The sequence below is a fragment of the Mauremys mutica genome, chromosome 4, assembly GCF_020497125.1.
Source record: "Mauremys mutica isolate MM-2020 ecotype Southern chromosome 4, ASM2049712v1, whole genome shotgun sequence".
NCBI classification, from domain to species: domain Eukaryota; kingdom Metazoa; phylum Chordata; order Testudines; family Geoemydidae; genus Mauremys; species Mauremys mutica.
The window spans coordinates 147,133,524-147,158,343 of NC_059075.1; the positions used below are offsets into that span (position 1 = coordinate 147,133,524).

At 50.1% G+C, this 24,820-nt stretch overlaps 1 protein-coding gene across 1 annotated transcript; it reads right to left on the reverse strand.

The window, feature by feature from the left end:
• Positions 1-7,956: 7,956 nt before the first annotated feature.
• On the reverse strand, positions 7,957-10,076 carry LOC123370234 (olfactory receptor 10Q1-like). The gene is made up of 2 exons (XM_045016597.1): positions 9,944-10,076; positions 7,957-9,255 (listed from the first exon to the last, which is right to left on the reverse strand). The coding sequence occupies exons 1-2, from the start codon at positions 9,987-9,989 to the stop codon at positions 8,300-8,302; spliced, it is 1,002 nt and encodes a 333-aa protein (XP_044872532.1). The 5' UTR covers positions 9,990-10,076; the 3' UTR covers positions 7,957-8,299.
• Between the last annotated feature and the right edge of the window lie 14,744 nt (positions 10,077-24,820).

Sequence of the window (24,820 nt, forward strand, 5' to 3'; positions counted from 1 at the left end):
CCAGCCTCTCCTCCCCATTAAATCTGGCTTTTCACCCCCTCCCCGCCACCCAGGAATCAAAGCTGAGCCCCAGTTATGTGCTAAGCATTTATTCTGCCACCGGGAGCTCTAGTCACACCAGCCTCTCATTCACAGCCTCTAAAGCCCAAGAAACCCTGGAATGTGCGTCCTTCTGAGGCCATGCCCAAGTGAGAATTCATTGGAATGACATTGACTTGGTATGCAAACGAGTGCAGCGTGGAATGGATTTTATTAACACTATTGAGCTGCTTGTGAATGATTTTGTGACTGTACAAATTGGCAACTTCTTTCTCTGAATACCACTGTAATTGGCAGTGAAAGTCACTAGATTTGTCACTGGTCGCTTTGACGCTTATTTCCTCGCTAGGGAAACCAAAAAGTCTCTAAATGTTGTGACAAAATCACTAAGTTGGCACCTGGGGGGGTGAGGGAACGGCATATAGCGCATCCCCTGACGTCTAACCATTGACAGCCACGTTGGTGAGGTGCAACTGGATTGCAAATACAGTGGCAGATAAAGGGCCCATTTGTTTATAGGAGAGTTCCTGTGCCTACCGAGGCAGCTTTAAATGTGGTATGGCATGGTTTGTCGAACCTTGAGCAGGCAGATGGATCTGCGGGTGTCTCTGTGGAACTCCATCCAGAGTCACATTTTAAAATAGCAAAATTGGCAGCAGGATCCCGGATAATAACAATCCCTAGGTCTTTTGGAGCCCTTTTCATCAGGAGATCTCAAAGTGCTCCACAAAGTAGGCCAGTATCATTATCCCGCTCTGTAAGATGGGGAAACTGAGACACGAAGAGGAAAAATTAATAGCCCCACAGCCTTCCACCAATACCCTTTCCCCCCACCCCCACCCCGTATGGCCTTCCCACCATTCACCACCTCCTGAGGAGGGAAGGGTGGCAATGAGGGAACAGTGTCCTTCAAGCCAGAGGGGATAAATCTGCACAGCAGGACTCTGAAGGTACCTGCCTTACCTAGATGGGCAGCTTCTCCCGAGCGGTCCAGCCTGCACAGACGGGAGTCTCCGTTGGATCTCAGCCCCCAGGAGAGGACACGGGAGTCAGGGGGACCAGCACAGGGGTCAGGTGGCTCAGCCTGGAGCTCAGCAAGTGGATATGGTGGGGAAAACTGGAGCTGCCCAGCAGGGAGGGGTATTTATCTGCCAGGCGAGACCAAGGGCTCCTCCCCTCTGAGCTGTCAGGAGGAGCTGGGCTGAGGATAGGAGAGGATTGAAGGACCTGGCTCCCTGGAGCCTACCTGGTCTCAGCCCCTGGAGTGAATCCTGTGCCAGGCTCCCCTTTGGGGGCACGGTGTGACGATGCAGTTCTGGCGGGACCCAACTGAGAGTGCCAATTCAGGACCAATTGCTTAAACGGGGCACTTACAGCCCAAGGCTGGGGTTTTTCCACCTCTAAGGCAAACCAAACCAGCCGGACAAAGAGGACTTTGGTTTCGTCCCACTGGCTAACCACAAGTCACACAAGCAATTTCCATAGACACTCCAGTCTCCCAGTATCACCACCAGTCCCACTCGTCCTGGGGATGAATGGTTATGAAAACCAACACCCCAGTAAAAGAAAACGGTTCTCTCGATCGCAAAGAATCAAGCCTCAGACCCAGGTCAATATACACATCAGATCTTACCCACAAATCACGCTGTTGCCAATTCTTTAGAAACTAAAATCTAAAGGTTTATTCATAAAGGGAAAAAGGTAGAGATGAGAGCTAGAATTGGTTAAATGGAATCAGTTACGTACAGTAATGGCAAAGTTCTTAGTTCAGGCTTGTAGCCATGATGTAGTAAACTGCAGGTTCAAATCAAGTCTCTGGAGAACATTCCCGCTGGGATGGGTCATTCAGTCCTTTGTGTAGAGCTTCAGTTTGTAGCAAAGTCCCTCCAGAGGTAAGAAGCAGGACTGAAGACCAGATGGAGATGAGGCATTAGCCTTACATAGGCTCTTCCAGGTGTAAGAACACTTCTTTGTTCTTACTGTGGAAAATTACAGGAAAATGGAGTCTGGAGTCACATGGGCAAGTTCCTGTATACTTTGCTGAGTTACAAGGCGTATCTGCCTCCTCTCAGTGGGTCAATTGTGTAGCTGATGGTCCTTAATGGGCCATCAAGCAGGCTAGGCAGAGCTAAGACCAACTTGTCTGGGGTGTCTCCCAGAAGTACAGCACGAATTTGAAATACAGACAGGATAGAGCCAATATTCATAACTTCAACTACAAAATGATACATACATATAGACACCATAATCATAACCAGCAACCCATAACCTGGTCTTAGACACCTTATATGACCCCCTTTACATAAGATTTGGTGCCACTACAGGACCTTGGTTGCAACCATGTTCTATACAGTCCCAGATTATATCAATAACGTCACAGATGGATGCTGGGGAAGGCCTGTCACTCTAATGTCAATGGGCTGGTAAAAAGGCCCAGTGGCTGAACTAACCCTCTCTCTGGAGCTGGGGAAAAGGTGTAGTTGGTGCCAATGGCTCCCCTCCCCCCACCATGGGACATTCCAGCCTCATCAGCCGGCGCTTTGACTGAAGTTGTTTCAAGTGCCCCAGAGCTCATCCCTCTGATGTGGAACTGAGGCCCCAGAGGTGAAAGGCTCCACATCCCCCCACCCCCACCCCCCGCACCAGCCCCTCACCCTCAGTCGAGTTTGGTGAACTGTAAAATCTTTGGGGTGTCTTTTTGTTCTTTTTGTACAGCACCTAGCCCAGTGGGGGCCTGCTCTGGGTCTGGGGTTCCTGGGCAACAGCAGAACACAAATAACGATGGAAGTGAGAAACTATGGCTCCCGTTCTCCCACACCTGCAGTTATCCAGCCTCAAGCCAGGTTAAAACCAGTGACTTAGAATGCAAGAGATCCTGCTGCGGTGTCCTGAGCAAACCATTCTCCGTGCCCAGGGGCGGCTCTAGGTTTTTGGCCGCCCCAAGCAGTCATGCCCGGGAGGCGCCCCCGAGCCGCGGGAGCAGCGGACCTCCCGCGGGCATGACTGCAGAGGGTCGACTGGTCGCGCGGCTCGGCTGGACCTCCCGCAGCTGCGGGCGGTTCGCAGGTCCGGCGGCTCCGGTTGAGCTGCCGCAGGCATGCCTGCGGGAGGTCCAGCCGAGCCGCGGGACCAGCGAACCGTCCGCAGTCATGCCTGCGGGAGGTCCACTGGAGCCGCCGGCCGAGCGTCCCCTCCGCAGTCATGCCTGCGGCAGGTCCGCTGCTCCCGGGGCTCCGGTGGACCTCCCGCAGGCATGACTGCGGCAGGTCCGCCGGCCCAGCCTGCCGCCCCCCCGGGAAAGGGCCGCCCCAGGCAGGTGCTTGCCCCGCTGGGCTCTGGAGCCGGCCCTGTCCGTACCCCAGCCTGCATGCAAACCACTGAGCTACGAGTGAAGTACAAGGATGGAGAAGGAGATGTCACATCTGTGAGGGCATCAGTGCTGAACCCTTGGGAGCCCTGGGGCATTTCCTGTGCAAACCTTTGGAGAGGCCGGGGCAGTATGAGAGAAAGGTGGGAAGTAGGTTGCCCTGGGATGGTCAATTTGGCTTTTCCCTTGTGGAATTTCATTGCTGCTTTCCCCACACCTACCACTGGGCCCATTCTAATATATACCTCTGAGCCCCTTGGCAAATGTTCCCTTTGCCACTGGGAAATGGTTTAGGTGGCAAAGGGGCTCGTTAGGGAGAGATGACAGTTCTGATCTGAGAGACACAAACTTGGCAAAATGGCAGGTGAGACACAGACAAGGGTTGTGCCCAGCAGAGACAAAGGGGCCATCATGAGTGGGAGCGAAGGAACTCCACTAGGTGCAGGGTCAGCTCCCCACACACAGCTCTGATGATGCACCTCCATTCCTGCTGCTAGTGCAGTCCCACGACAAGCACAGCAGCAGCTCCTAGCCTGCAACACTCCTGCCAGTCCACCCCTCCCAGCTCTGTCAGTTCCTCTCAGCCCCTTTCCCTGAAGCACCTTGTGCTACTTCAGTCCTGTCCCTCTACCGCAACATCATCCTCATCCTCTCTACTACAATCTTCCTCCTGATCAATCAGAGTCAGTCACTGAAAATTGACCAGGCTTAAGAGTCTGACACAAGCCAAGCCGAGTTGTCATCCAGGTCTCTTTAGGCCCTACCTTGATGGACCAAAAGAGTGTGGTTCTAGCTCAGTGGCATTATCTTGGCTTGACCAAAAAGGCTCATTAGGAGATAGGCTGACATATGAGAGGTGACTAAAGGCACTTGGCTTGTTTGCTAAGCCTGTGTGAAGGACCAGGACATGGGTGGTCTTGCCTAATGGTCAGGGCAGGAGGCTGGCCTAGTGGTTGGAGCAGAAGTGAACAGAGTCCAAATCAGGAGCCACTTTACTGAGCCCAGGGAGTGGGCTGGAGCCAAGAGCCAGGAATCAGGAGCCCAGGGTTGGAGCCAGAGTATCAGCTGTAGCAGGAGTAGGTGTGGAAGCAAGGATCCCAGAGTTATGGGGAGGAAACCAGGCATGAGCTACAGGACCAGAAACACAGCTGCAGGTGTGGAATGCCACGGAGCAGCCAGAGACCCATGCCTGTCGCAGGGTTTCAGAATGTGCCTACGGCAGTCATTGGCCAGTCAGAGGGCCAGGTGTGTTTGATGAATCAGCTGAGGGCAATGAGCTGTGTCTGGGCTCAGCTGTGGGTTCCTGACAGCCTAGCAAACCAGCAGCTGAGAGGGGATCTGATCGCTCTCTCTAAATACACCAGGGAGGGAGAAGAGCTCTTTATGCTAAAGGATGGCATTGGCACAAGAACACATGGCGATGACACTGGCCTTGAGTAACTTCAGGCTGGAATTTGGAAGTCCCTTTTGAACCATCAGAGGAGGGAAATTCTGGAGCAGCTTCTTGTGAAGACTAGCAGGCACAAACGACCTAACTAGTTTTAAGGTAGAGTTTGATACATTTATAAACAGGCCTATATGACGGGGCTTCCTGGGAGAGCAGGGGACAGGACTCAAAGACCCAGGAGGGCCTTTCCAGTCCAATGTTCCTATTTGATGCTTAGCTCCCTTCCAGCCTATAAAATGGCCAGCTAATACGGCTACACACATCAGCCCATGTGCTAAGGGAACTCCTTTGAGCTAGCACATTTGAAAAGCACTTTTTTTTGCCCATGAAGAGAAGGCCCTAGCAGCTCGGACTGGTCTGGAGGAAGGATTGCTTTGACTGCATTCCCTGGTTTTCTTACATTTGTGGTTTGGGGGGGTTTGTTGTTGTTGTAACACTAGTGTTCCTTTAAAGTGTAGATGGGGCACCATGACTAAGCATTTTCTCAGGGTTGATTTTCCAGCAGCTGAGTCTGGGGTACAGAAGTCTCACATTGATATATTCAATGCTCATATGGCCAGAATTCAAACTGGAACAGGTGCAGGGAATGGCTACCAGGATGAGCAGGGTAATGGAGAGCCTATTTTATGAGCGGAGACTAAAAGATTCATAGATTAAGTGACCAGAGGAGACCATTGTGATCATCTAATCTGACCTTCTGCATAACACAGACCAGAGAACTTCCTTGACCTAATTCCTGGTTGAACAAGCACAAGAAAAACTTTCAATCTTGATTTAAAAATTGCCAGTGATGGAAAATCCACCACAACCCTTGGATCATTATCCTCACTTAAAATGTTGCACCATATTTCCAGTCTGAATTTGTCTAGCTTCAGCTTCCAGCCATTGACTCGTGTTAGACCTTTGGCTGTTAGATTGAAAAGCCCATTCTCAAATATTTACTGCCCACATAAATGCTTATTAACCAATGCTCTGGAAGGCAGCCACAACTTTAACTCCCCCTCCACAAAGTTTTGTGTAAATGAATAGTGTCTCGACAGGACAGACTGGGCAATATCGGTCTTAGTTCAGGTGAATGAGGTGCCTGCCTCTGTGTGTCTGTTTGTGGTGGGTTATTTGTTATGGAGCAGACTGCCCAGTGCTGGGCATCCCAGGATTTCCCGGCTCCCCGCTCTGGGGCAGCGCTTCCAGGCTTTTCCTTCAGCTGGAGAGATCAGTGTCAACCCAGAACATTTCTGAATCAACATTTTTGGTAGTTTTTTGTTGTGTGAAAAGTTTGAATGTGTTCACGTTTCATCCCAATTTGGGATGAAAATGATGAACAACATATTGGATTCCCCCACCGGATGGAAATTCCAATGTTTGGACCCCCAGCCCATTATTCTTATTTACTAGCCACTAACTTTGGGTGCCTCCATGGCTGCTGCCTAACTTGAAAAGGGCTTTTCAGCGAAGCTGAGCACCTCTAACGCCCGTCACTGTCCCTGGGAGCTGCAGGTGCTCGGCCCCTCTGAAAATCAGGCCAATACCATTCAGGTTGAGCATCCAGACATGCAGGAACCCAATATTAGTTACCACTTATTAACAGCCCGGACACCTTAATCATAGGTTTTAGTAACACATGATGCCAGAGAGAGGAGAATCATTTGTCACATATTCTATTAACCAGGGTGCCACGTAACCAATAATTTCTTCTCCAGGCTGAAGCAAGTCCCTGGCATCGCTATCTGGAGCTGACTCTAAAAAGAGGATACTTGGCCTGCCCCCTTTTTATTCCCCCTTCCCATACAGCCAGTCCAGTAAGAGACAAGAACAGGAAAATCAATGATCACTTGGTTCTGGTGTATTGTGATCCTTCGGCCAGGTGTTGTCAGCAGCAAAATGGGCCAGGTACAAATATCTAAGGGTTCCCCTTAAAATCAACCAACACACCAGCTCGAGCACCCGCAAGCAGCCTCGGAAAACCCTTCCCTAGGAGCCTTTAACAGGCAACAGTTCCCCTCTCATGAGCAATGAGCCTGTATAGAAACAAGGAAACGTTATTAAGGGGGAAAGGAACACAGCTTTCATTTGGGAAAACACAACAAATCAACTGTATATTTATGTGAATAGTAAGTAAAACACAATATCATGGGCAGTAGTCCTTTGCCTCAGTTTCCCCACAGGCCAGTGTGCCTGTCTACATAAGAACAGCCGTACCGGGTCAGACCAAAGGTCCATCTAGCCCAGTATCTGTCTACCGACAGTGGCCAATGCCAGGTGCCCCAGAGGGAGTGAATCTAACAGGCAATGATCAAGTGATCTCTCTCCTGCCATCCATCTCCATCCTCTGATGAACAGAGGCTAGGGACACCATTCCTACCCATTGTCTGATGGACAAATGTCCCTTTCACACACCCCTTTCTCCCCTTCCCCACTCCAGTCCAGGGTTAGCGTAGTCCAGCCCAGCGTGCACTCAGACAGGTCCATCCCCAGCCCCCGGGGTGGGAGCATGGTGCTTGACTTCTCTGAAGAGATGCCTTGCCTCTGCCTCTCTGTCATGCCCCCTCGTCTAACTTCAATGCTAGCTTTGTGTCACCGCACACCACACCATCACCGGTAGCCTCTACGCCAGATCTGCAGCCTGAAGCACCAAACACTATTGCTATTATAACTCTAGGGGCACCTTGCTACGGAGAACTATCTGTCAGCACCGTATTCTCAGGATCCTAACCCACACCCCTTCCCCTATTCACTCACTTCTATCGGAGAGCAAGTTAAAGAGCTAAAATGAGGATTAGACATAATCCTTCCATGCTTGTTTGCATGCATGCATGCACTCACTCAACAAACCAAACAAAAAAAAAACCCAACTGTACCCCCACTTCCATTTCCCAGGGGTGCCAGATGGAGATTTCTCATTTTGGTTAGGGTGACTCTTCACTCAGTGCACATTAAATACAGTCCTATTGCCTTTTTATCACACAGTAAGAATGAAAACATTTCATATCCTTATCCCCCAAAGTTAATTGTATTTTAATCAGAATGACCAAAATGTTGTTCACATTGGAAGGGCCGGTAACAAATGTGCAAATGAGGTCAGGCATTGTGCCTTTTTCTCCAGTTCACCAGGAGATGGTGGCAGAGAGCTCCTTCTCTATAGTAGCCACAGGCTGACACTAGTTTTCACCCTGATCCTCTGATTTCTCCTGTCCATGCACCTCATGCACTGCAGAACTAGGGCTTCATTTCAGAGCCTGTATGTTCCGCTCCCAAATCGGGCACCCCTGCCTCCTACCTGTGGCATAGAAACAGGTGGCTTCTGCTGCATGGAGTGACCAGGCCTAACAGTGGAACCTGCGTCTCCCCATTGCAGAGGGGCAGGGATGGGGCTGGCAGGCCTGGCCTGGGTCTGCCCATGGTGTGGGGGGCAGGGACTGGTTGCAGAGACATGGCCGTCCGGCCCCTCACTGAGGCTGGGATGCCAGTGCCCGCCTCACGGCTCTGCTCAGGGCCTGCTTGACGTCCTTGTTCCTCAGGCTGTAGATGAGGGGGTTGAGCAGCGGCGTGACAAAGGTGTAGATCAGAGCGATCTGTCGGTCCTCGTCCTCTGCTGAGTCGGCCTTGGGGCGCAGGTAGACCAGGCCGCAGCAGCCGTACTGCAGCAGCACCACCGTCAGGTGGGAGGAGCAGGTGTGGAAGGCGCGGCGCCGGCCCTCAGCCGAGCGGATGCGCAGCACGGCAGCTGTGATGAAGGCGTAGGAGAGGCAAATCAGGAGGAAGGGGATGGCCAGCACAGCCACGCCCACGCTGAACAGCACAGTCTGGTGGAGGCGCGTGTCGCCACAGGCCAGGCGCAGCACGGGCGGCACATCGCACAGGAAGTGGTTGATCTGACGACTGCAGAAGGGCAGGGCAAAGACCAGGGCCGTCAGCTCCAGTGAGAGCAGCCCCCCGAGGAACAACGCGGCGACCACCAGCCGCCGGCAGAGCTGTCGTGTCATGATGAGGGCGTAGCGCAGCGGGTGCCGGATGGCCACGTACCGGTCGTAGGCCATGACTGCCAGCAGGAAGCAGTCAGCACTGCCGAGGGCCACAAAGAAGAACATCTGGGCCCCGCAGCTGGCCACAGGGATGGTGGTGTGGGCATCCCAGACACTGACCAGCATCTGGGGCACTACCACAGTGGTGTAGCACAGCTCCAGCCCTGAGAGGCTGCCCAGAAAGAAGTACATAGGGGAGTGTAGGGTGTGGTCGGTGCAGACCACCCAGAGGATGGAGGCGTTGCTGATGATGATGGTCAGGTAGAGCAGGAGGAAAAGCACCAAGAGGAGCTGCTGTGTCGTAGGCACGGACGAAAAGGGGCGGAAGACGAATTCGGTGGTGAAGGACTGGTTGCCGTGGCCCAGATGCATCTCACCTGCTGGGGAACCACAGAACCAGGAGTTACACAAGGAGACGTGTCTCTCACTGCGACTATCGGCTCTGACTGTGCACCACACTCAGACTCCTAGTGCCCAGACTGGGGCGGGGAGTGTTTGCAGGGCCGAGCTCCATGGCATTCGGTGGGGAGGGGGGCCCACAGCTGCCGCACACAGATTGGGGCAGGTTGGCAGTTGGCACAGAACCCCTGATCCCTGTGGGAAGAGACAGGGTCACAGATGCCTGGGCTCAGCCAGCTCTCTGCCCGGATCCCTCCCCTCCAGGCCTGCTGCGGAGAGAGGCCAGGACACAACCAACCATCCCCTTGGCTGGGAGTCATGGGAACAGGCGTGGCACACACATGAATATACACATATAGGTGTATACACACACGTGGAGACACAGACATGCACACACGGAGGCCCACGTACATGCACATACACATATACACACTCTCATGCACGTGCACACACATACACAAGAATCCCGGCTGCCAGGAGGGACCATCCCTGGTAGGTTAGTTCCTCTCAGGGCACCCAGCCCACAGTGAGAGCCAGCCGTGCCTGGTACATGGCCTGACTCCCCGCCAGCCCCATGGGGGAGCCGTGTGGTTGGGGTTGTGCCCATTCCCATCACTGAGGACTCAGGTAAGCAGGGGCACGGTGTCCCAGCAGCCAGGACAAAGTTACCTGCCTCCTCATTATTACCCCCATCTCTGGGCACCACAAGGCACATCTGCAGGCCAGACGCCCCAGTTCCCAATCTCACCGACAGACCCTGGGCTGGTATAAATCACCATGACAGTCAATGCAGCTCATTGACACCAGCGGAGGGTCCCAGTAACCCCACGGGGAGACATATCAGCCGTGCTAGGGCGAGAGCTGGGGACTGCACTGCACTGTAGGGAGCAGCCCTGAACGGGCTAGGGGGAAACCCAGTGGGGTTCCCCTACAAGAGCGGATGGTACATCCCACCTTGTAGGGAAGAAGGATGGCCCAGTGGTTAGACCACTAGCCTGGTTCCACTACCCGTCCTGCCCGTGTCACTCAGGGTACGTCCGCCTTTGAGCCAAGAGGTGCGATTCCCACTTTGAGTAGCTACACCTGCTCGAGCTAGAGTCTAGAAATAGTTGGGTGTCTGTGGCTGCATGGGCTAGCGGCCCGAGTTATACACCGCGGGGGAGGGGTTGGATTGTACCCGGAGAGTCTGACCAAGCCACTGGGCGCACGCTGCTATCTTTAGGCAATAGCATGAGAAGCGCTAGCACGGGTGTGACTCACCCCTCCCAGCTCAAATGTAGGTGTGCCCACCATCTCTCTGGGCTTCACCGCCTCCTCTGCCCAGTGGGGGTAACTGTCCTACTGCATGAGGGAGCTGGGAGGCACCCAAGTTCGCGGGGGGTGGCTAAGTGCCCGGGATAGCTGGGCAAAGGGAACGGATGGAGATGCTGCAGGAGTGACCGGCCTGAGGTAGTGAGCCATGGCATAGGTACAATAAACCACAGCGATAAATCAGTTCTCAAGGAAACCTCTATCCCTGGCTGCCTCTTCTCCAGTGTGGGCAGCTGACTGTGGCACGGGGTCAGTGAGTCTCCAGCCTCGTGCTTCAGCACCCAAGCCGAGCAGGGAGGAGTCCTGCATCAGCCGCTGTTGGATACCGGGCCAGACAGGCTGGCAGTTGCTGTGGTCCCCCTCCCATCACCATGTGGGTAGGTGCAGCTCTTTGATATCAACAGAGGATCCCAGAAAGCTAACAGGGGAGACATTAGTCACACCAGGGTGAGAGCTGGGGAACGCACCGTAGAAAGCAACCCCATACTGGCTATGCGGGACTCATTGGGGTTCACTCACAGGAACCCATAGTATGTTCACCATTGCAGGGAAGGAGGATGGGCCAGTGGTTAGGTACTCCTTCCCCCCAGATGGGTTGTCATCCTGGGGATCAAACCCAGGATCCAAAGACCTGAGCCCAAGGACCCATCTCTGCTCCCCAAGGCTCCATCAGACTCAGAAATCTCTCAGTGGTGCAGCTGCTAGCAGAGGACAAAGTGCTACATGGAGTAAGCCAGGGTTACAGAAACATCCAGGCTGCAGCTACCGACTGAGTCAAGTTATCAGACCCTAGAGATCATTGCTCTGCTCCAGCTAGAAAATTTCTGAGCTTACCGATGCTGGTCATGGGCTAAGTGCCCAAATATTCTGACCTGGCGCTGGATGGAGCGGCAGTGAGGAGAGAGCCCCCATCCATCCCAATCACAGCCAGCAAAGCCCAGGGACAAGAAATGGGGGTGGGGTGGGGTGGGGGGGATCTCCACTAAGTCATTGCCCCCCTGCCCCGAACTAGGACACTGCCATGAAACTGGTGCATTCTGGGTAAATACATATGCAAATGAGCATGCTGAGCATCTCCCCCCCCACACACACATTCTGGGCTTCCCAATTCCAGACCCCGGGCTCCATGGGACGCTGAAGCAGGATTTGCTGGCTAAGCACAGTGGTTGAAATTATGTCCTTACCCTGACGAGTCCGGTCAGGTTCCTGGAGCCGCTTGGGGTGGTGATGGATTGAGCTTCATGCTGTCATCTGGCTAGGAGGCCAGTCCCAAAGGCTGAGGGTGGCCCATGTCCCAGCTGAGGCCTTGGGGACTATTGGGAAATGGAGGGAAGAGAACTAGTGAGTCTGGCAGTGTCCAAAGGCTCCTTGACAATGGGCTCTGGCTGCAGAGGGAGCTGGTATAGAGATCTCAGAAAGGGGGAGTGTCTTTCTCTAGCAGCATCAGGAGACAACATCAAAATGTCCCCCTCTCCCGTGGCTGCCTCCGCCTCCACCCTGATGCAGCTGAGGTATTTAGCTTCCTCCCCGAGATCTGTCTCGGGGGGGGGCGGGGGAGAAGGGAGCACCTGCCCTGCCCCCTCATCCAACACTGACATGCACTTCCTCAGTCAGAAGCAATTGCTCCTGGTGCCAGCCTACCTGTGCCATTCTGGGTATGGAGGCCACACACCTCTCCCGCCCCACCCCCCAGCAGGGTCTTTGCCAGGGTCTCACTCCGGGTTCAAAGAAGAGCTGGATAATTTCATGGAGGATAGGTCCACCCATGGCTGTTAGCCACAGTGGTCAGGACACAACCCTATGCCCAGGGTGAACCGAAACCTCTGCCTGCCAGGAGGGGATCGATCTAACTGCCCTGCTCTGTACACTCGCCCTGGAGCTCTGGTACAGGCCACAATCGGAGACAGGATATTGGATGAGACCATGGTCTGACCTAGTGCGTCAGCTCTTATGTTCTTCTCACTCACAAGGTTCAAGGGACCAGAAATTTGACAAGGGCCTCAGATTGTTCACACCACCCCTTTGCCTCTGATGGGCACCAACTACTCAACTACCGAGTGCCCTCTTAGCCTAACCAGCACCTTCTTCATGGAAGTGCGTCTATGGGCTACCCACCACCTGACTCGCCACAGTTACTGGATGCTACAGCTCCGTTCCCAGCAAAACCTCTACACCCTCTCCCCACCTTCTCTGTACAACCAAGGCTTTCTTCCCAATCTCCAGTGTGGCCCAAGGTTCCCAGTGCCCTTGCTGTGTGCCACCAGAGCATTGTGAGTCATGGGTAGTTCAAATGAGCCTCACCTGGCAGCCACCCCAATTTGGCAACTGAATTCATTTCTCTTGGTTCCCCTGAGCTCCCTAGCTGCGAGTAGGCAAAGCATTATGGGTAGGGTATATGCAAATGAGCAGCACTTAGGCATCCCCATTTGGCATCCAAATTCCTTGGTCCCACTCAGCTCCCTAGCCAAGAGTTGGCAATGCATTGTGGGTAGTATCATATGCAAATGAATGGCACTGGGTATCTCCATTGGGCCTCAGAATCCTCCGATCCTCTGCCACCCATAGGCGCTTCAGGGACTGCTGGCAATATTTAACCCCAATAGAAATCATGGAGGCCTGGCTGCATTGGGACTGGAAGGGTCCCTACATCCATAAATCTGCTGTGTGTTGGATTTCAGGGTATTTTATGCCAGATAGAATGTGTCCCCTAGCAGCCAGTCCCAGGTAGCTCAGACCCCACTGCAGCCAGGCTGTGCCAGTCACAACCAGTCCCCCCACCCCCAGCCACTGCAACAAGCTATTCTCATGTCACCCACCACAATGAGTGCTACCTACCCAGACTGGACATTAGGGCTATTTCCTGAATCGTATCGGTCTTCATGTGTCTCTAGCAGTGCTCCAGATAGCAGCTCCACTCTTCCCCTCTGCCACCCAGCACCTTTGCACCCCCTGCTCTCCACCAGCACCCTATAGACCAAGGTAGATGGCTGTTCCAGATGCTCCAAGGTCAGACCCTGGGCATGTTCTCAGTTGCCCTGTTCCTGTGCCCAGGACAGAGGCAGTACTAAGCCACCTATGACCTCCCTGCCTTCCATGGCCATGCATGGCACTGCCTAGCCCCTGCTGGATGGGGCAGCTGCGGCTGTTAAAAACACACGCTCTCCATTCCCTAATGCAAAGAGTGTGCCCAACGTGAGTTAGAGCAGTGTTGGGACCTAGAACTCCATGCACTCCGGCCATGCCACTGATACATCCCCTATGCCGGAGGCTGAGAACAGGGCCGATGCAGGTTCTTATGCCGGTTCCACACCAGCCAGAGAGGCCCCTGCTCTGGGCGATTCTCAGAGAGACTTTAAGGCCCCTCTACTCTACCAGAATGATGGAAAGGGGTCTGCATGAAAAGCCATGCTGCTATTAGACAGGTGAGGCAAGACTGTCCCAGGAGCTGAGAGCCTGGAAGCCCTAACTCATAGACTTTAAGGTCAGAAGGGACCATTATGATCATCTAGTCTGACCTCCTGCACAATGCAGGCCACAGAATCTCACCCACCCACTCCTGTAACAAACCCCTAACCTATGTCTGAGTCATTGAAGTCCTCAAATTGTGGTTTGAAGACCTCAAGCTGCAGAGAATCCTCCAGCATGTGACCCATGCCCCATGCTGCAGAGGAAGGCGAAAAACCTCCAGGGCCTCTGCCAATCTGCAACCTCTAAACTCCTCTCCAGCTCATTGGGTGGGCAGCCATGGAGCCTGGGAGACCAGGGAAGTGGGTCTGCAATTCTCTAAAAATTCAGTTTGGAAGGGTTTTTTGGGGGAAGACAGGGGTTACCAAAAAGTTGAAATTTTCAGCTGAAAATTTCAACAATTTTTCCCCACTTTCCTTGAAATTTTCTTGGGGAATAAAACCCCATTTTCCAAACAACTCTAGAAGACAGAAGCAATGGACTGGAAGGAGAGAGGATAAATCATTGTTATGGGTGAATAATTATGGATTAAAGGATGGATAAAAAGGAAGGTTCCCTTCTGGTCTTAAAATGTATGACTGTAAGCATTGTAACCACTGAATATGGATGGGTGGACCAATGGATGGATGAGTGGATGGATGGATAGACCACTGGATGGACCAACCACTGACAGACAGACGAATGGAGCTACTATAAGGTGGGTGCATAACTGGGTGGAAAACCATCCCCAGAGAGTAATTATCAGTGGTTCACAATCAAGCTGGAAGGGCATATTGAGTGGGGTCCCGCAGGGATCAGTTCTGCATCCGGCTCAATACCTTCACCAACGGCATAGAGAGTACACTTATAAAATTTGCGGACAGTACAAAGCAGGGAGGGGTTGCAAGTGTTTTGGAGGATAGGATTAAAATTCAAAATGATCTGGACAAACTGGAGAAATAGTCTGAAGTAAATAGGATGAAATTCAATAGGACAAATGCAAAGTACTCCACATAGGAAGAAACAATCAGTTGCACACATACAAAACGGGAAATGACTGCCTAGGAAGGAGCACTGCAGAAAGGGATCTCGGGGTCAGAGTGAATCACAAGCCAAATATGAGTCAACAATGTAACACTGTTGCAAAAAAAGCAAACATCATTCTGGGATGTATTAGCAGGAGTGTTGCAAGCAAGACACGGGAAGTAATTCTTCCACTCTACTCTGCACTGATTTGGCCTCAACTGGAGTATTGTGTCCAGTTCTGGTCACCACATTTCAGCAAAGATGTGGACAAATTGGAGAAAGTCCAGAGAAGAGCAACAAAAATGATTAAAGGTCTAGAACGTGACCTATGAGGGAAGATTGAAAAAATCTGGTTTGTTTTGTCTGGAGAAGAGAAGACAGAGAGGGGACATGATAACAGTTTTCAAGTACATAAAAGCTTGTTACAACTACAAGGAGGAGGGGAACAATGCAGCAAGATCCCAAATATTGGCAAACTGCTCAGGTTGAGGGGCAACACTAATCAGCCTGCATCAAGTCTCATCCTGGTGTCTAGTAGAGATCAGCTTAAGCCCTGAAGCTGTAGGTTTACTATCCTACCACAAGTTTTTCAGTATTAACTATGATAATATTCTCAATAGCCATAGAAATATCAACAAAATTCTGTCAAAACTGTTTTTGAAGGCAACTTTGGTTTATCTCAACAAAATATTTGTGCGAAAACTGAGCAATTTTGGCTGAAAATCAATTTTTTTTCTCTTCTTTGGGCTGGGCTCCCCAGCTGGACTACATCTCCCATGATGTATCACAGCAATGTGGCTCCCATGATGCACCATGGTATCTCAGCAACAGGGGAAACCATGATGCATTATAGGAGATGTAGTCCAGCCAAGGAGACTGGTCCATGGGGAAAATGGGCATGGGACACTAAAACCAGGTCCCATGAAGCACTGAAGTTGCATTTCTAAATTAAATTTTTGTTTTTTCAGCCCTAAGTTTTCCATTTGGGTGGGGGAGTGTTTTGGCTCTAAATGTTTTATTTTTCACCAAAAATATGACACTTTCAGGGTCAAATATCTAGAGGTTCCTCTTAAAATTAGCAAACGCACCACTTACTTTCCCTGGATGCCTTTAACAGGAACTACTTCCCCTATCACAAGCACTGGGTCTGTGTACAAAACAAGGAAATGTTAGTAAGAGAAAAAGGCATTATTTTGGGGAAACACAGCAACAAGAAATCAACAATATATTTATATGGTTGTCAACTTGTGGGAGCTCTAGGGAAGGAGCTCTCTGCTGCCATCTGTTGGTGAAACTGAAGGAAGAGAGTGTTAGAAAGCCTTAGTTGCGTGTTTGTTATCCACCTCCTTGCCCCCCAGTGGGAGAATTTTGGTTAAAATTCACTTACATTTTGGGTTCAGGGGTAATGAAATGTTACTATCCTGGTTGTAAGACAAAAGGGCCTCAGGACTGTACCTAATATTCCCTAAGAGAAGAGTCACCCAAATCGATACCTCCCTCTGGCACCACTGGGTAATGGAAATGGGACAAGCAGAAAAATGAAAAAGCTGCTTCTTGGAAAGGAATAGGATTATAGAGGTAAGGATTCTGCTTCATGTTGCAATATGCTGTTGAGTTCTCTTGACAATGTCAGGGGATAACTGAGTGAACTCCAATAGGGAATTAGATCTAGTTCATGTCCAACCGTTCTAGAGTTGTCTGACTTACTAAAGAACCTGAAAACCTGGGCCTGGTGTTTTAACAAGATGTGTCGGTGCAGTGAGAGAGCAGTCTGGTGATAGCAGACAATACAGAGGCAGTGGTCAGTTGTTTTTCCATTGAAGAGGAGCAGAACTTCCCTTAGGGGCAGGAGACGGATCTGACCATGTGTACGCCTAAACTTCACCTACTACTGACACCACACCATGTGTAAGCGTGTGCAGAAGAGGAAAGGGGTGTGTAAAAAGGGATGTTTGTCCATTGGTTGTTCACGCTGGCCGGTGGGGAAACTGAGACAAAGAACGACTATCCATGATACTGTGCAGGCTAGACATGTCGAAACATGCCCAGGCAGGGATATTATATCTGTGTCTGACCATTTTCTTGCTGTTACCCCAAAGGAGCTCATGTGGGGTCTCTGCTGGAAGTGATGGCTGAGCTGATTGCCATGGTTATTGCAAGATGTTTGTCCAGGAAACAACTGTAGAGTTATGGAACACACAGGATCTTGGGTTCCAGATCTGGACTCCTGGCAGTGAAACCCAGTGTAACCTTTGGGTGGGCTAGAATTCGCTAAATTGCCCTTCTCCAGTGCCCTCCAAAACACCCCAAACCACCCAACTCCCATAGAAAAGCAACTGGAGACCCAGAATTTAGTCTCTAGGGATTTTTAGCAAGGTTTGCACAGGGTCAACCTTCCCACATTCAAGTCCCAAAAGGAATGAAAGCAATGAATTTAATCAAGTAACAACTTTATAAAATCTTATGATAAAGAAACATAAAGTATGAGAATTTAATTTTTAGCAAAAATGATTAGGGGTCTGGAACAGCTTCCATATGAGGAGAAATTAGAAGACTAGGACTTTTCAGTTTGGAAAAGGGATGACTGAGGGGGGATATGATTGAGGTCTATAAAATCATGACTGGTGTGGAGAAAGTAAGTAAGGAAGTGTTATTTACTCCTTCTCATAACACAAGAGCTAGGAGTCACCAAATGAAATTAATAAGCAGCATGTTTAAAACAAACAAAAGGAAGTATTTGTTCACACAATGCACAGTCAACCTGTGGAACTTTTTGCTAGAGGATGTTGTGAAGGCCAAGACTATAACAGGATTCAAAAAGGAACTGGATAAGTTCATGGAGGATATGTCCATCAATGGCTATTAGCCAGGATGGGCAGGGATGGTGTCCCTAGCCTATGATGCCAGAAGCTGGGAATGGGCGACAGGAGATGGATTACTTGATGATTTTACCTGTCCTGTTAATTCCCTCTGAAGTACCTGGCATTGGCCACTGTCAGAAGACAGGATACTGGGCTAGATGGACCTTTGGTCTGACCCAGTATGGCCATTCTTATGTTTACAACATAATATGGCTACCTTATAATCCACATACATTATCTTCATAGTTATACACAAATAAAGAAAACAAATTAAATCTAAACAGGTCAGTCCCCACAGAAACACAATGAGAAGAAACTCAAAGTTCCCAAAAACTTAGGTTGAGTTCACCTGAGTCTTAGTTCAAGTCTTTGATCACCAAATCTATACAGTCTCCTGAGTCTAAAACAACATCTTCCCTTCACTTTCTTGTAGGAATCTTCAGTTGGAATCCATGAAGACTCTTCCTCCTCCTCCACTGAAATCACTGTTAGCCAGCTACTGTAACTGATCAACCAACCATTAAGTATATAGATTTTTTTTAAAAACCCTGTTACGAGAAAATACAAGAACTGGGAATAGCAAAATATAAATGACTCTTTCCTCATTACTACATTTAAAGAAAAGTTGGTGAATCGCACTAGCTGAGACAATTTAACTAAAACAGTTTGGCTAAAATCAAAACCACATTCAAGGCATACAATTAAAATAGAAGAAGTTATTTTCCCTCCCAATTTCCCCTTGCTATAATTAACACTGCCTAGGCTTCCCTGTTGAAGGGTAACAATATCACTAACCAGCTGCAAAATGCTTCAGAGTTAGGGGAAAGAGCCTGCTTTCTGCTCCTGGGCTCAGCTTCTCCCAACTCACACAGGGCACATGGCCTTTTGCAAAGCAGCTGCCCTGACTGCTTGCCCTCATGGAGTCTGACCCTTGCAATACGGAACCTACTGGAGCAGCCCCAAAACTACCACACCTAAAATCCAGAAGCTTCTGGATGTGGAGTGCTAAATCTGCCTAGCAACAATGATCCAGCCACAACTCACTCTTACCCCCCAGATGGGCCTCTTAAAGAATCATCTCCGTATTGGGCACATGGGTTACACTAGCACCTGAAGAGGGGAGGTCTGAGAACTGATCCAATCAATTTGATAACCAGGGACACCCCTGGAGACAGCTGCTGTTCACTGTCTGGAGTAGATGCAGGCGGGAGAGTTACAAAGACAAACCCAAGCGTTCTAGGATTGCACGGGAGCAAAAGGTTGGTGATCCGTTCATGGAGGGGGCTCTCTGTCAGCAGCAGTGGCTCATGAAAAGTGGGTCCCCGCTTTTTGGGCTGGTCGAGAGCCTAGGTGCTGGAACTAGGGATGCTGCCACACCCCCTGGCTTGAAATGGTTTCCATTACATACAAGGTTTACAGTTTGGTTCAGTGGCTCTCAGCACCCCCACTATGCAAATTGTTCTAGCACCTCTGGTCAAGAGCTGCCAGAACTAACCATTGAATGAGAAATACCTTCGTAGATGTGAAGGTCACTTAACGAGACTAGGTGGGTGAGGTGATATCTTTTGTTGGACCAACTTTTGTTGGTGAGAGAGACAAGCTTTCGAGCTTACACCAAGCTCTTCTTCACGTGTGGGAAAGGTACTCAGTGTCCCAGCTAAATACAAGGTGGGAGAGATTGTTTAGCATAAGTAGTTAACACACATTTCAAGGGACCAATCAAGGTGAAGTGGCTATACCAACTCCGTATATAGGAAAGTCACTTGTTAAGAAGCACAGACTCTAGATTTCATTTTATGTAAACAATGGCATCGGCCTGCAAAAAGCTGAATCATTCATAGACATGTGACTTGCCCAGGTGGCTACAGACTCCATGTTGTTACTGTGATTTTGCGCAGGAGAACAAAGTGGTTTCTACCCACAAGAGAAAGAATATAAAAGGCCCTGGAAACCCCTCCATTTTGTCTTCAGCTGGCTCAAAAGATAGACTCTCCACCCCAAAGAGATACCTGAAAGAAACTGGAACAAAGGACAGTAACTATGGGGGTGTGAGTGATTGCTGGACCCAGACTAGGAAGGGGTCTAGTCTGTGAAAGAAGCTTATTGGAACATCTCTGAGGGTGAGATTTACCTGCATTTAGTTTCCTACTGTATTAAACTTAGACTTGTGTGTTTTTAGTTTTATTTATTTTGCTCTGTGTTATTACTTGGAACCACTTAAATCGTACTTTTTATACTTAATAAAATCACTTTTTGCTTAATAATTGACCCAGAGTAAGTAATTAATACCTGGGGGAGCAAACAGCTGTGCATCTCTCTCTATCAGTGTTATAGAGGGCAGACAATTTATGAGTTTACCCTTATAAGCTTTATACAGAGTAAAACAGATTTATTTGGGGTTTGGATCCCATTGGGAACTGGGAGTCTGGGTGCTAGAGACAGGAGCACTTCTGAAGCAGTTTTTAGTTAAGTATGCAGCTTGTGGGAGACGTGGTTCAGATCTGGGTCTGTGTTTGCAGCAGGCTAGCTTGTCTGGCTCAACAAGACAGGGTACTGAAGTCCCAAGCTGGCAGGGAAAACGGGCTCAGAGGTACTCAGCACATCAGGTGGCAGTCCCAAGGGGGTCTCTATGACCCAACCCGTCCCAGTGGTGTAGTCGAGCAGGATCTGCGCACAGCTGATTGCTTTGAGATGCTGGTAGTGATTTTAAGTGTGGTGGCTAGAGAACAGACAACGTGGTTACTGGTTTGTTATTTTCTGTTTGTTTATTTTGGGTGAGGGAATAAGCACAAGAAAGCAGGAAAATGACTACCAGTGAGGCAGCTACAAAACTAGAGCTGGCCAGACTGGAAGCAGAATAGAAGGCAAAGGACCGTGAGTTTCAAAAGAAGCTCAAAGAAGCAGAGGCAGCCAGGGAGGAAGCTGCTCACAAAAGAGCCATGGAAACCAGAGGTTAGCCCTGCAGTTAGCCAGCTTGAGGCCCAGAAGCATGAACTGACTGTTATGGAGTGGAAGAGACAAAACCCTTCAGCAGCTGGCTCCACTTCCCCAAAAATCCACAAATGGGAGCCACTATGTCTGCAGTATGATGAATCCAGTGATATTGCTGAATATTTCATCACCTTTGAGAGACTGTGCACCCTCTATGCAATTCCCGAGGATCAAAAATTGACTACGCTGATGGCAAAATTGACTGAGAGAGCTCTGGATATATTCAGTAAGATGTCTATTGATGAGGCTTCAAACTATGGTAAATTTAAGGAACTGGTTTTGAAACAGTTTCAGATTACACCTGAAACCTACAGGGTTAAATTCAGGAGTCTTAAGAGGGGACCTGGATTAAGTAATGTGGCTTATGAAAATGAAATGAGAGATTTGTTAAATAGGTGGGTGAGGGGGAAAGGCATTACAAGCTTTGAAGGAATGTGTGATTTGGTTACTCAGGAACAATTCCTGAATATGTGCAGTGATGATGTAAAACAGTATTTGTGGGACAAAAAGGTGGATGCAGTGGGTGGATTGGCTGAGTTTGCAGACTCTTTTGAGCAGACACATGCTGCAATTAAATATAAACCACTGGCAGAGGGGTACAGGATTGGTGGAGAGCAGAATCACTGTTTTACCCCTGGGAAAAAGAAGGCTGGGCGTTCACCTCCCCATTCCCCTGTTACTTGTCCCAAATCTCCTGTACAAGCAGAGGAGCCCAAGTGGTGCTATCATTGTAAGTCCACTGAGCAGTTTGCAGGTCAGGATAGCAGAAGTGATGTTAAATATGCTACTTTGTAATAAGTCTCTGGTTCACCCAAGCAGGTTGGGGGTCATCCAGTCCTTTGTTCAAAGCTTCCTTAGAAAATCACAGTCCAGAGATGAGAAGAAGGAATGAAGACAAAGCAGTGATGTCATAGCTTGCAATTTATTGCTCACCCATGTGCATGGAAAGTTACTGGCCAACATGGAGTCCAGGGTCCCGTGATCATGGAAAGTTACTGGTAAAAGATGACAGAGAGTCCTGTGGCACCTTTAAGACTAACAGATGTATTGGAGCATAAGCTTTCATGGGTGAATACCCACTTTGTCAGTCACATGCATCTGATGAAGTGGGTATTCACCCACAAAAGCTTATGCTCCAATACATCTGTTAGTCTTAAAGGTGCCACAGGACTCTCTGTTGCTTTTTACAGATCCAGACTAACACGGCTACCCCTCTGATACTTGGTAAAAGATGGTGTCTTAGGTCATACGTCCAAATCACATGACCTCACATGCTTTGCTGAATCACAAAGTTACCATTGGCCAATGTCCCCACACTGTCTTAGGCATTTTCAGGAAGGGCTCAGCTGATTTCCCTTAATGGCCCATCATCACACGGATGGCCCATCAACCAGTGATGGCTAGTCTGAATGAAAATTTGCCTGGCAGGTGTCATCCAACAACACAACACATGTTTGAGATACAAATACATAGCAAGTATTCATAACTTCAGATACATAGAAGATACATGCATATAAACAAGATTGTCATATTTAGCAGATTACAACTTTTCCATTGATACCTAACAAAACATACTTTGTATCAGATTTAGTGCAATTGTGCAACAGTGGTGGAACAGGAGCGTACACCTGGTCATCATTCTTTTCTACACAGGGACAATGGAGATGTCCCCAACCCCTCCCCATTATGTACATCTCCGTGGCGGTTGCTGCACGCTGCTTATTGTCCAATATTGGCGAGAGCACAGGGGAGCGTAGACAGCAGGCTACAGAAAGGGCATGTTTTTCCCTGCTAGTGGGGCGGGGAGCTTCAGCACTCCGGGCACTGTGATACGAGTCGCACCCCACCTTCTACTGTGGCTTCCACCAGCTGTTTCCCCTTAGCTGGGTGCAGGAAGCAGATGTATGAGCATCAGACTCCGTTGTGATGCCGATTAGCAAATGAGAAGCTCGTAGGAACTCTTCTCTCAAGATGATCTCTGAACAGCCATGGGCTCACTGCCCTCATTTCAGTATGGCTGGCTGGGCCAGTGCCTTTATAGCCCAGCCCCACTGCAGCAATCAGTGAATCAATGAACTAACAGCTTTTATTGTTTGCCGCACAGGACACCTAAAGGCCCCCGCTGAGATCCAGATCCCACTGTGCCAGGCGCTGCACAGATCCCCACCAAGGCTGGGACCCCATTGCACTAGGTGCTAGACAGACCCGATCAGGGACCCCCGTTATGCCAGACACTGCACAGACCCCCATTGTGCCAGGTGCTGTGCAGACACATAGTACGAGGCTCTCCCTGCCCTGAAGAGCTTACAATCTAAACAGGCAAAAGGGAAACTGAGGCAGGGGGCAATGCAATGACTTGCCCATGGTCACCCAGCAGGTCAGCAGCAGAGCTGGACTAGAACCCAGGTCTCTCATCCGCTGCCCCTATCATAACTATATGTTCAAATTTGGCTACCTCTCTTATTTACAGGCCACCAAATCTCAAATCCAGCCCGTGGGAGCTCAGGGCTGCCAGCAGGATTCCTCCCTGAGGCATGCCCACTTGTGCCCTAACAGTGGATAACCGCGGAGCTGTGTGACCCAACCCAGAGAGGCATGAGCAGGGATTTGTGTTTTACTAAACTGCAGGGCAGCTAGGCTGGTAAAAGGCAATGTATACATATGGGCAGAGGCCCCAGTGCTTATTGCTGGGCAGCTTCTGGCAGCACGGTCACAGCAGCTAGGATGGCACTCAGGGTACCCAGGGAAGGAGGGCTGGAGATGTAACAAATGACAGGGACTTTGTGTAGCTCCTAGAGGAGTTGACCACCCAGCCGTGGTGGCCACTAGCTTTGTCTCCCAGACCCTGTCATGGTGGGCCAAGACCCATGCCCCCATCCCCAGCCCGAGCGCTCAGTCCCTCTCCACATGCCCAATCTGATTAAAAGCCTGAACCATCCCTGCTGAGATGAACTGCTCCTCTTCCCCAGAGCACCATCCCTTCCCCCACTCGAGCTTCTACTGCAGCCTAAGCAGTAAGCGCTGTTCTCACTGAAGGAGGGTTTGGGGCCCTGGTGCTGAGAAGCTGTAAGATCGGCAGGTGGCCTGTCCATAACCAGAATGGCCATTACCATCCTTGCTCAGGATACTGGACCTACAGGTGTTCTTCTCTCTCCACAGCATGGTCAGTCCAACTGGACAAGCCTAGATCCAGCCTGATTCTCCACTCCCAAGCCTTCTGCAAAGGAGGGCTGAGAAGCCACCAGAGCAGAATGGCAACAAGGCGAGGCCCAGATCCTCAAAGGCATTTAGGTGCCTAACTCCCATGGGAGGATCTGGTGCCTAAATGCTTATGCAAGGGGGCATGGCAAGTGGAGAACCATGCTCAGTGATTTTTGGCTGCAATCTCCTTCCGCAGCTGTTGACTGCATTCTGCTAAATTACCATCAGCCGGAATGGATTAATCATGCCAGACCACAAACAGCACCTTCCAGGAAATCAGCTTGCTACAGCAGTTGTTCTGAGGCATGCAAAATGGCTAGCAGCAAGGAGGAGGCAGCCTGCTGTGGTTTGGTGCAGCAAGCGCCAGGCGATAACACCTACCAAGGCATTTCCTGTTTGTATGAGCAGCATGGGCCTGTGGGATGGCAGCTGGCCAGTTTGTGCCGTGTCAGAAAGACCCAGTTACGGAGAACTCTGATACTCAGGGCAGTTACGACAGGCAGACATTTTCCATCAACATGAAAATTTGGATTTTTAACTAGACTTCCCCCACTCCCAAAAGGTTTGCTTTCCTCACCATTTTTTGTTCAAAAACTTCAACTCCCCCAAATAATTTGATTCTCAAAAGCCGCTGTGGTTCCTCATGGGAGTTGTAGAGTGGGTACCTCATGCCACCATTCTCTGCAGGTCCCTGTTGGACTTCATAGAGTCA

Bases quoted from the DNA above. Each gene is read 5' to 3' on its own strand.
- LOC123370234 (XM_045016597.1), bottom strand. From the start codon at position 9,989: ATGTGCCTTGTGGTGCCCAGAGATGGGGGTAATAATGAGGAGGCAG. The intron at 9,256-9,943 runs GTAACTTTGTCC...GTGGTTCCCCAG, and splicing joins GGGTAATAATGAGGAGGCAG to CAGGTGAGATGCATCTGGGC.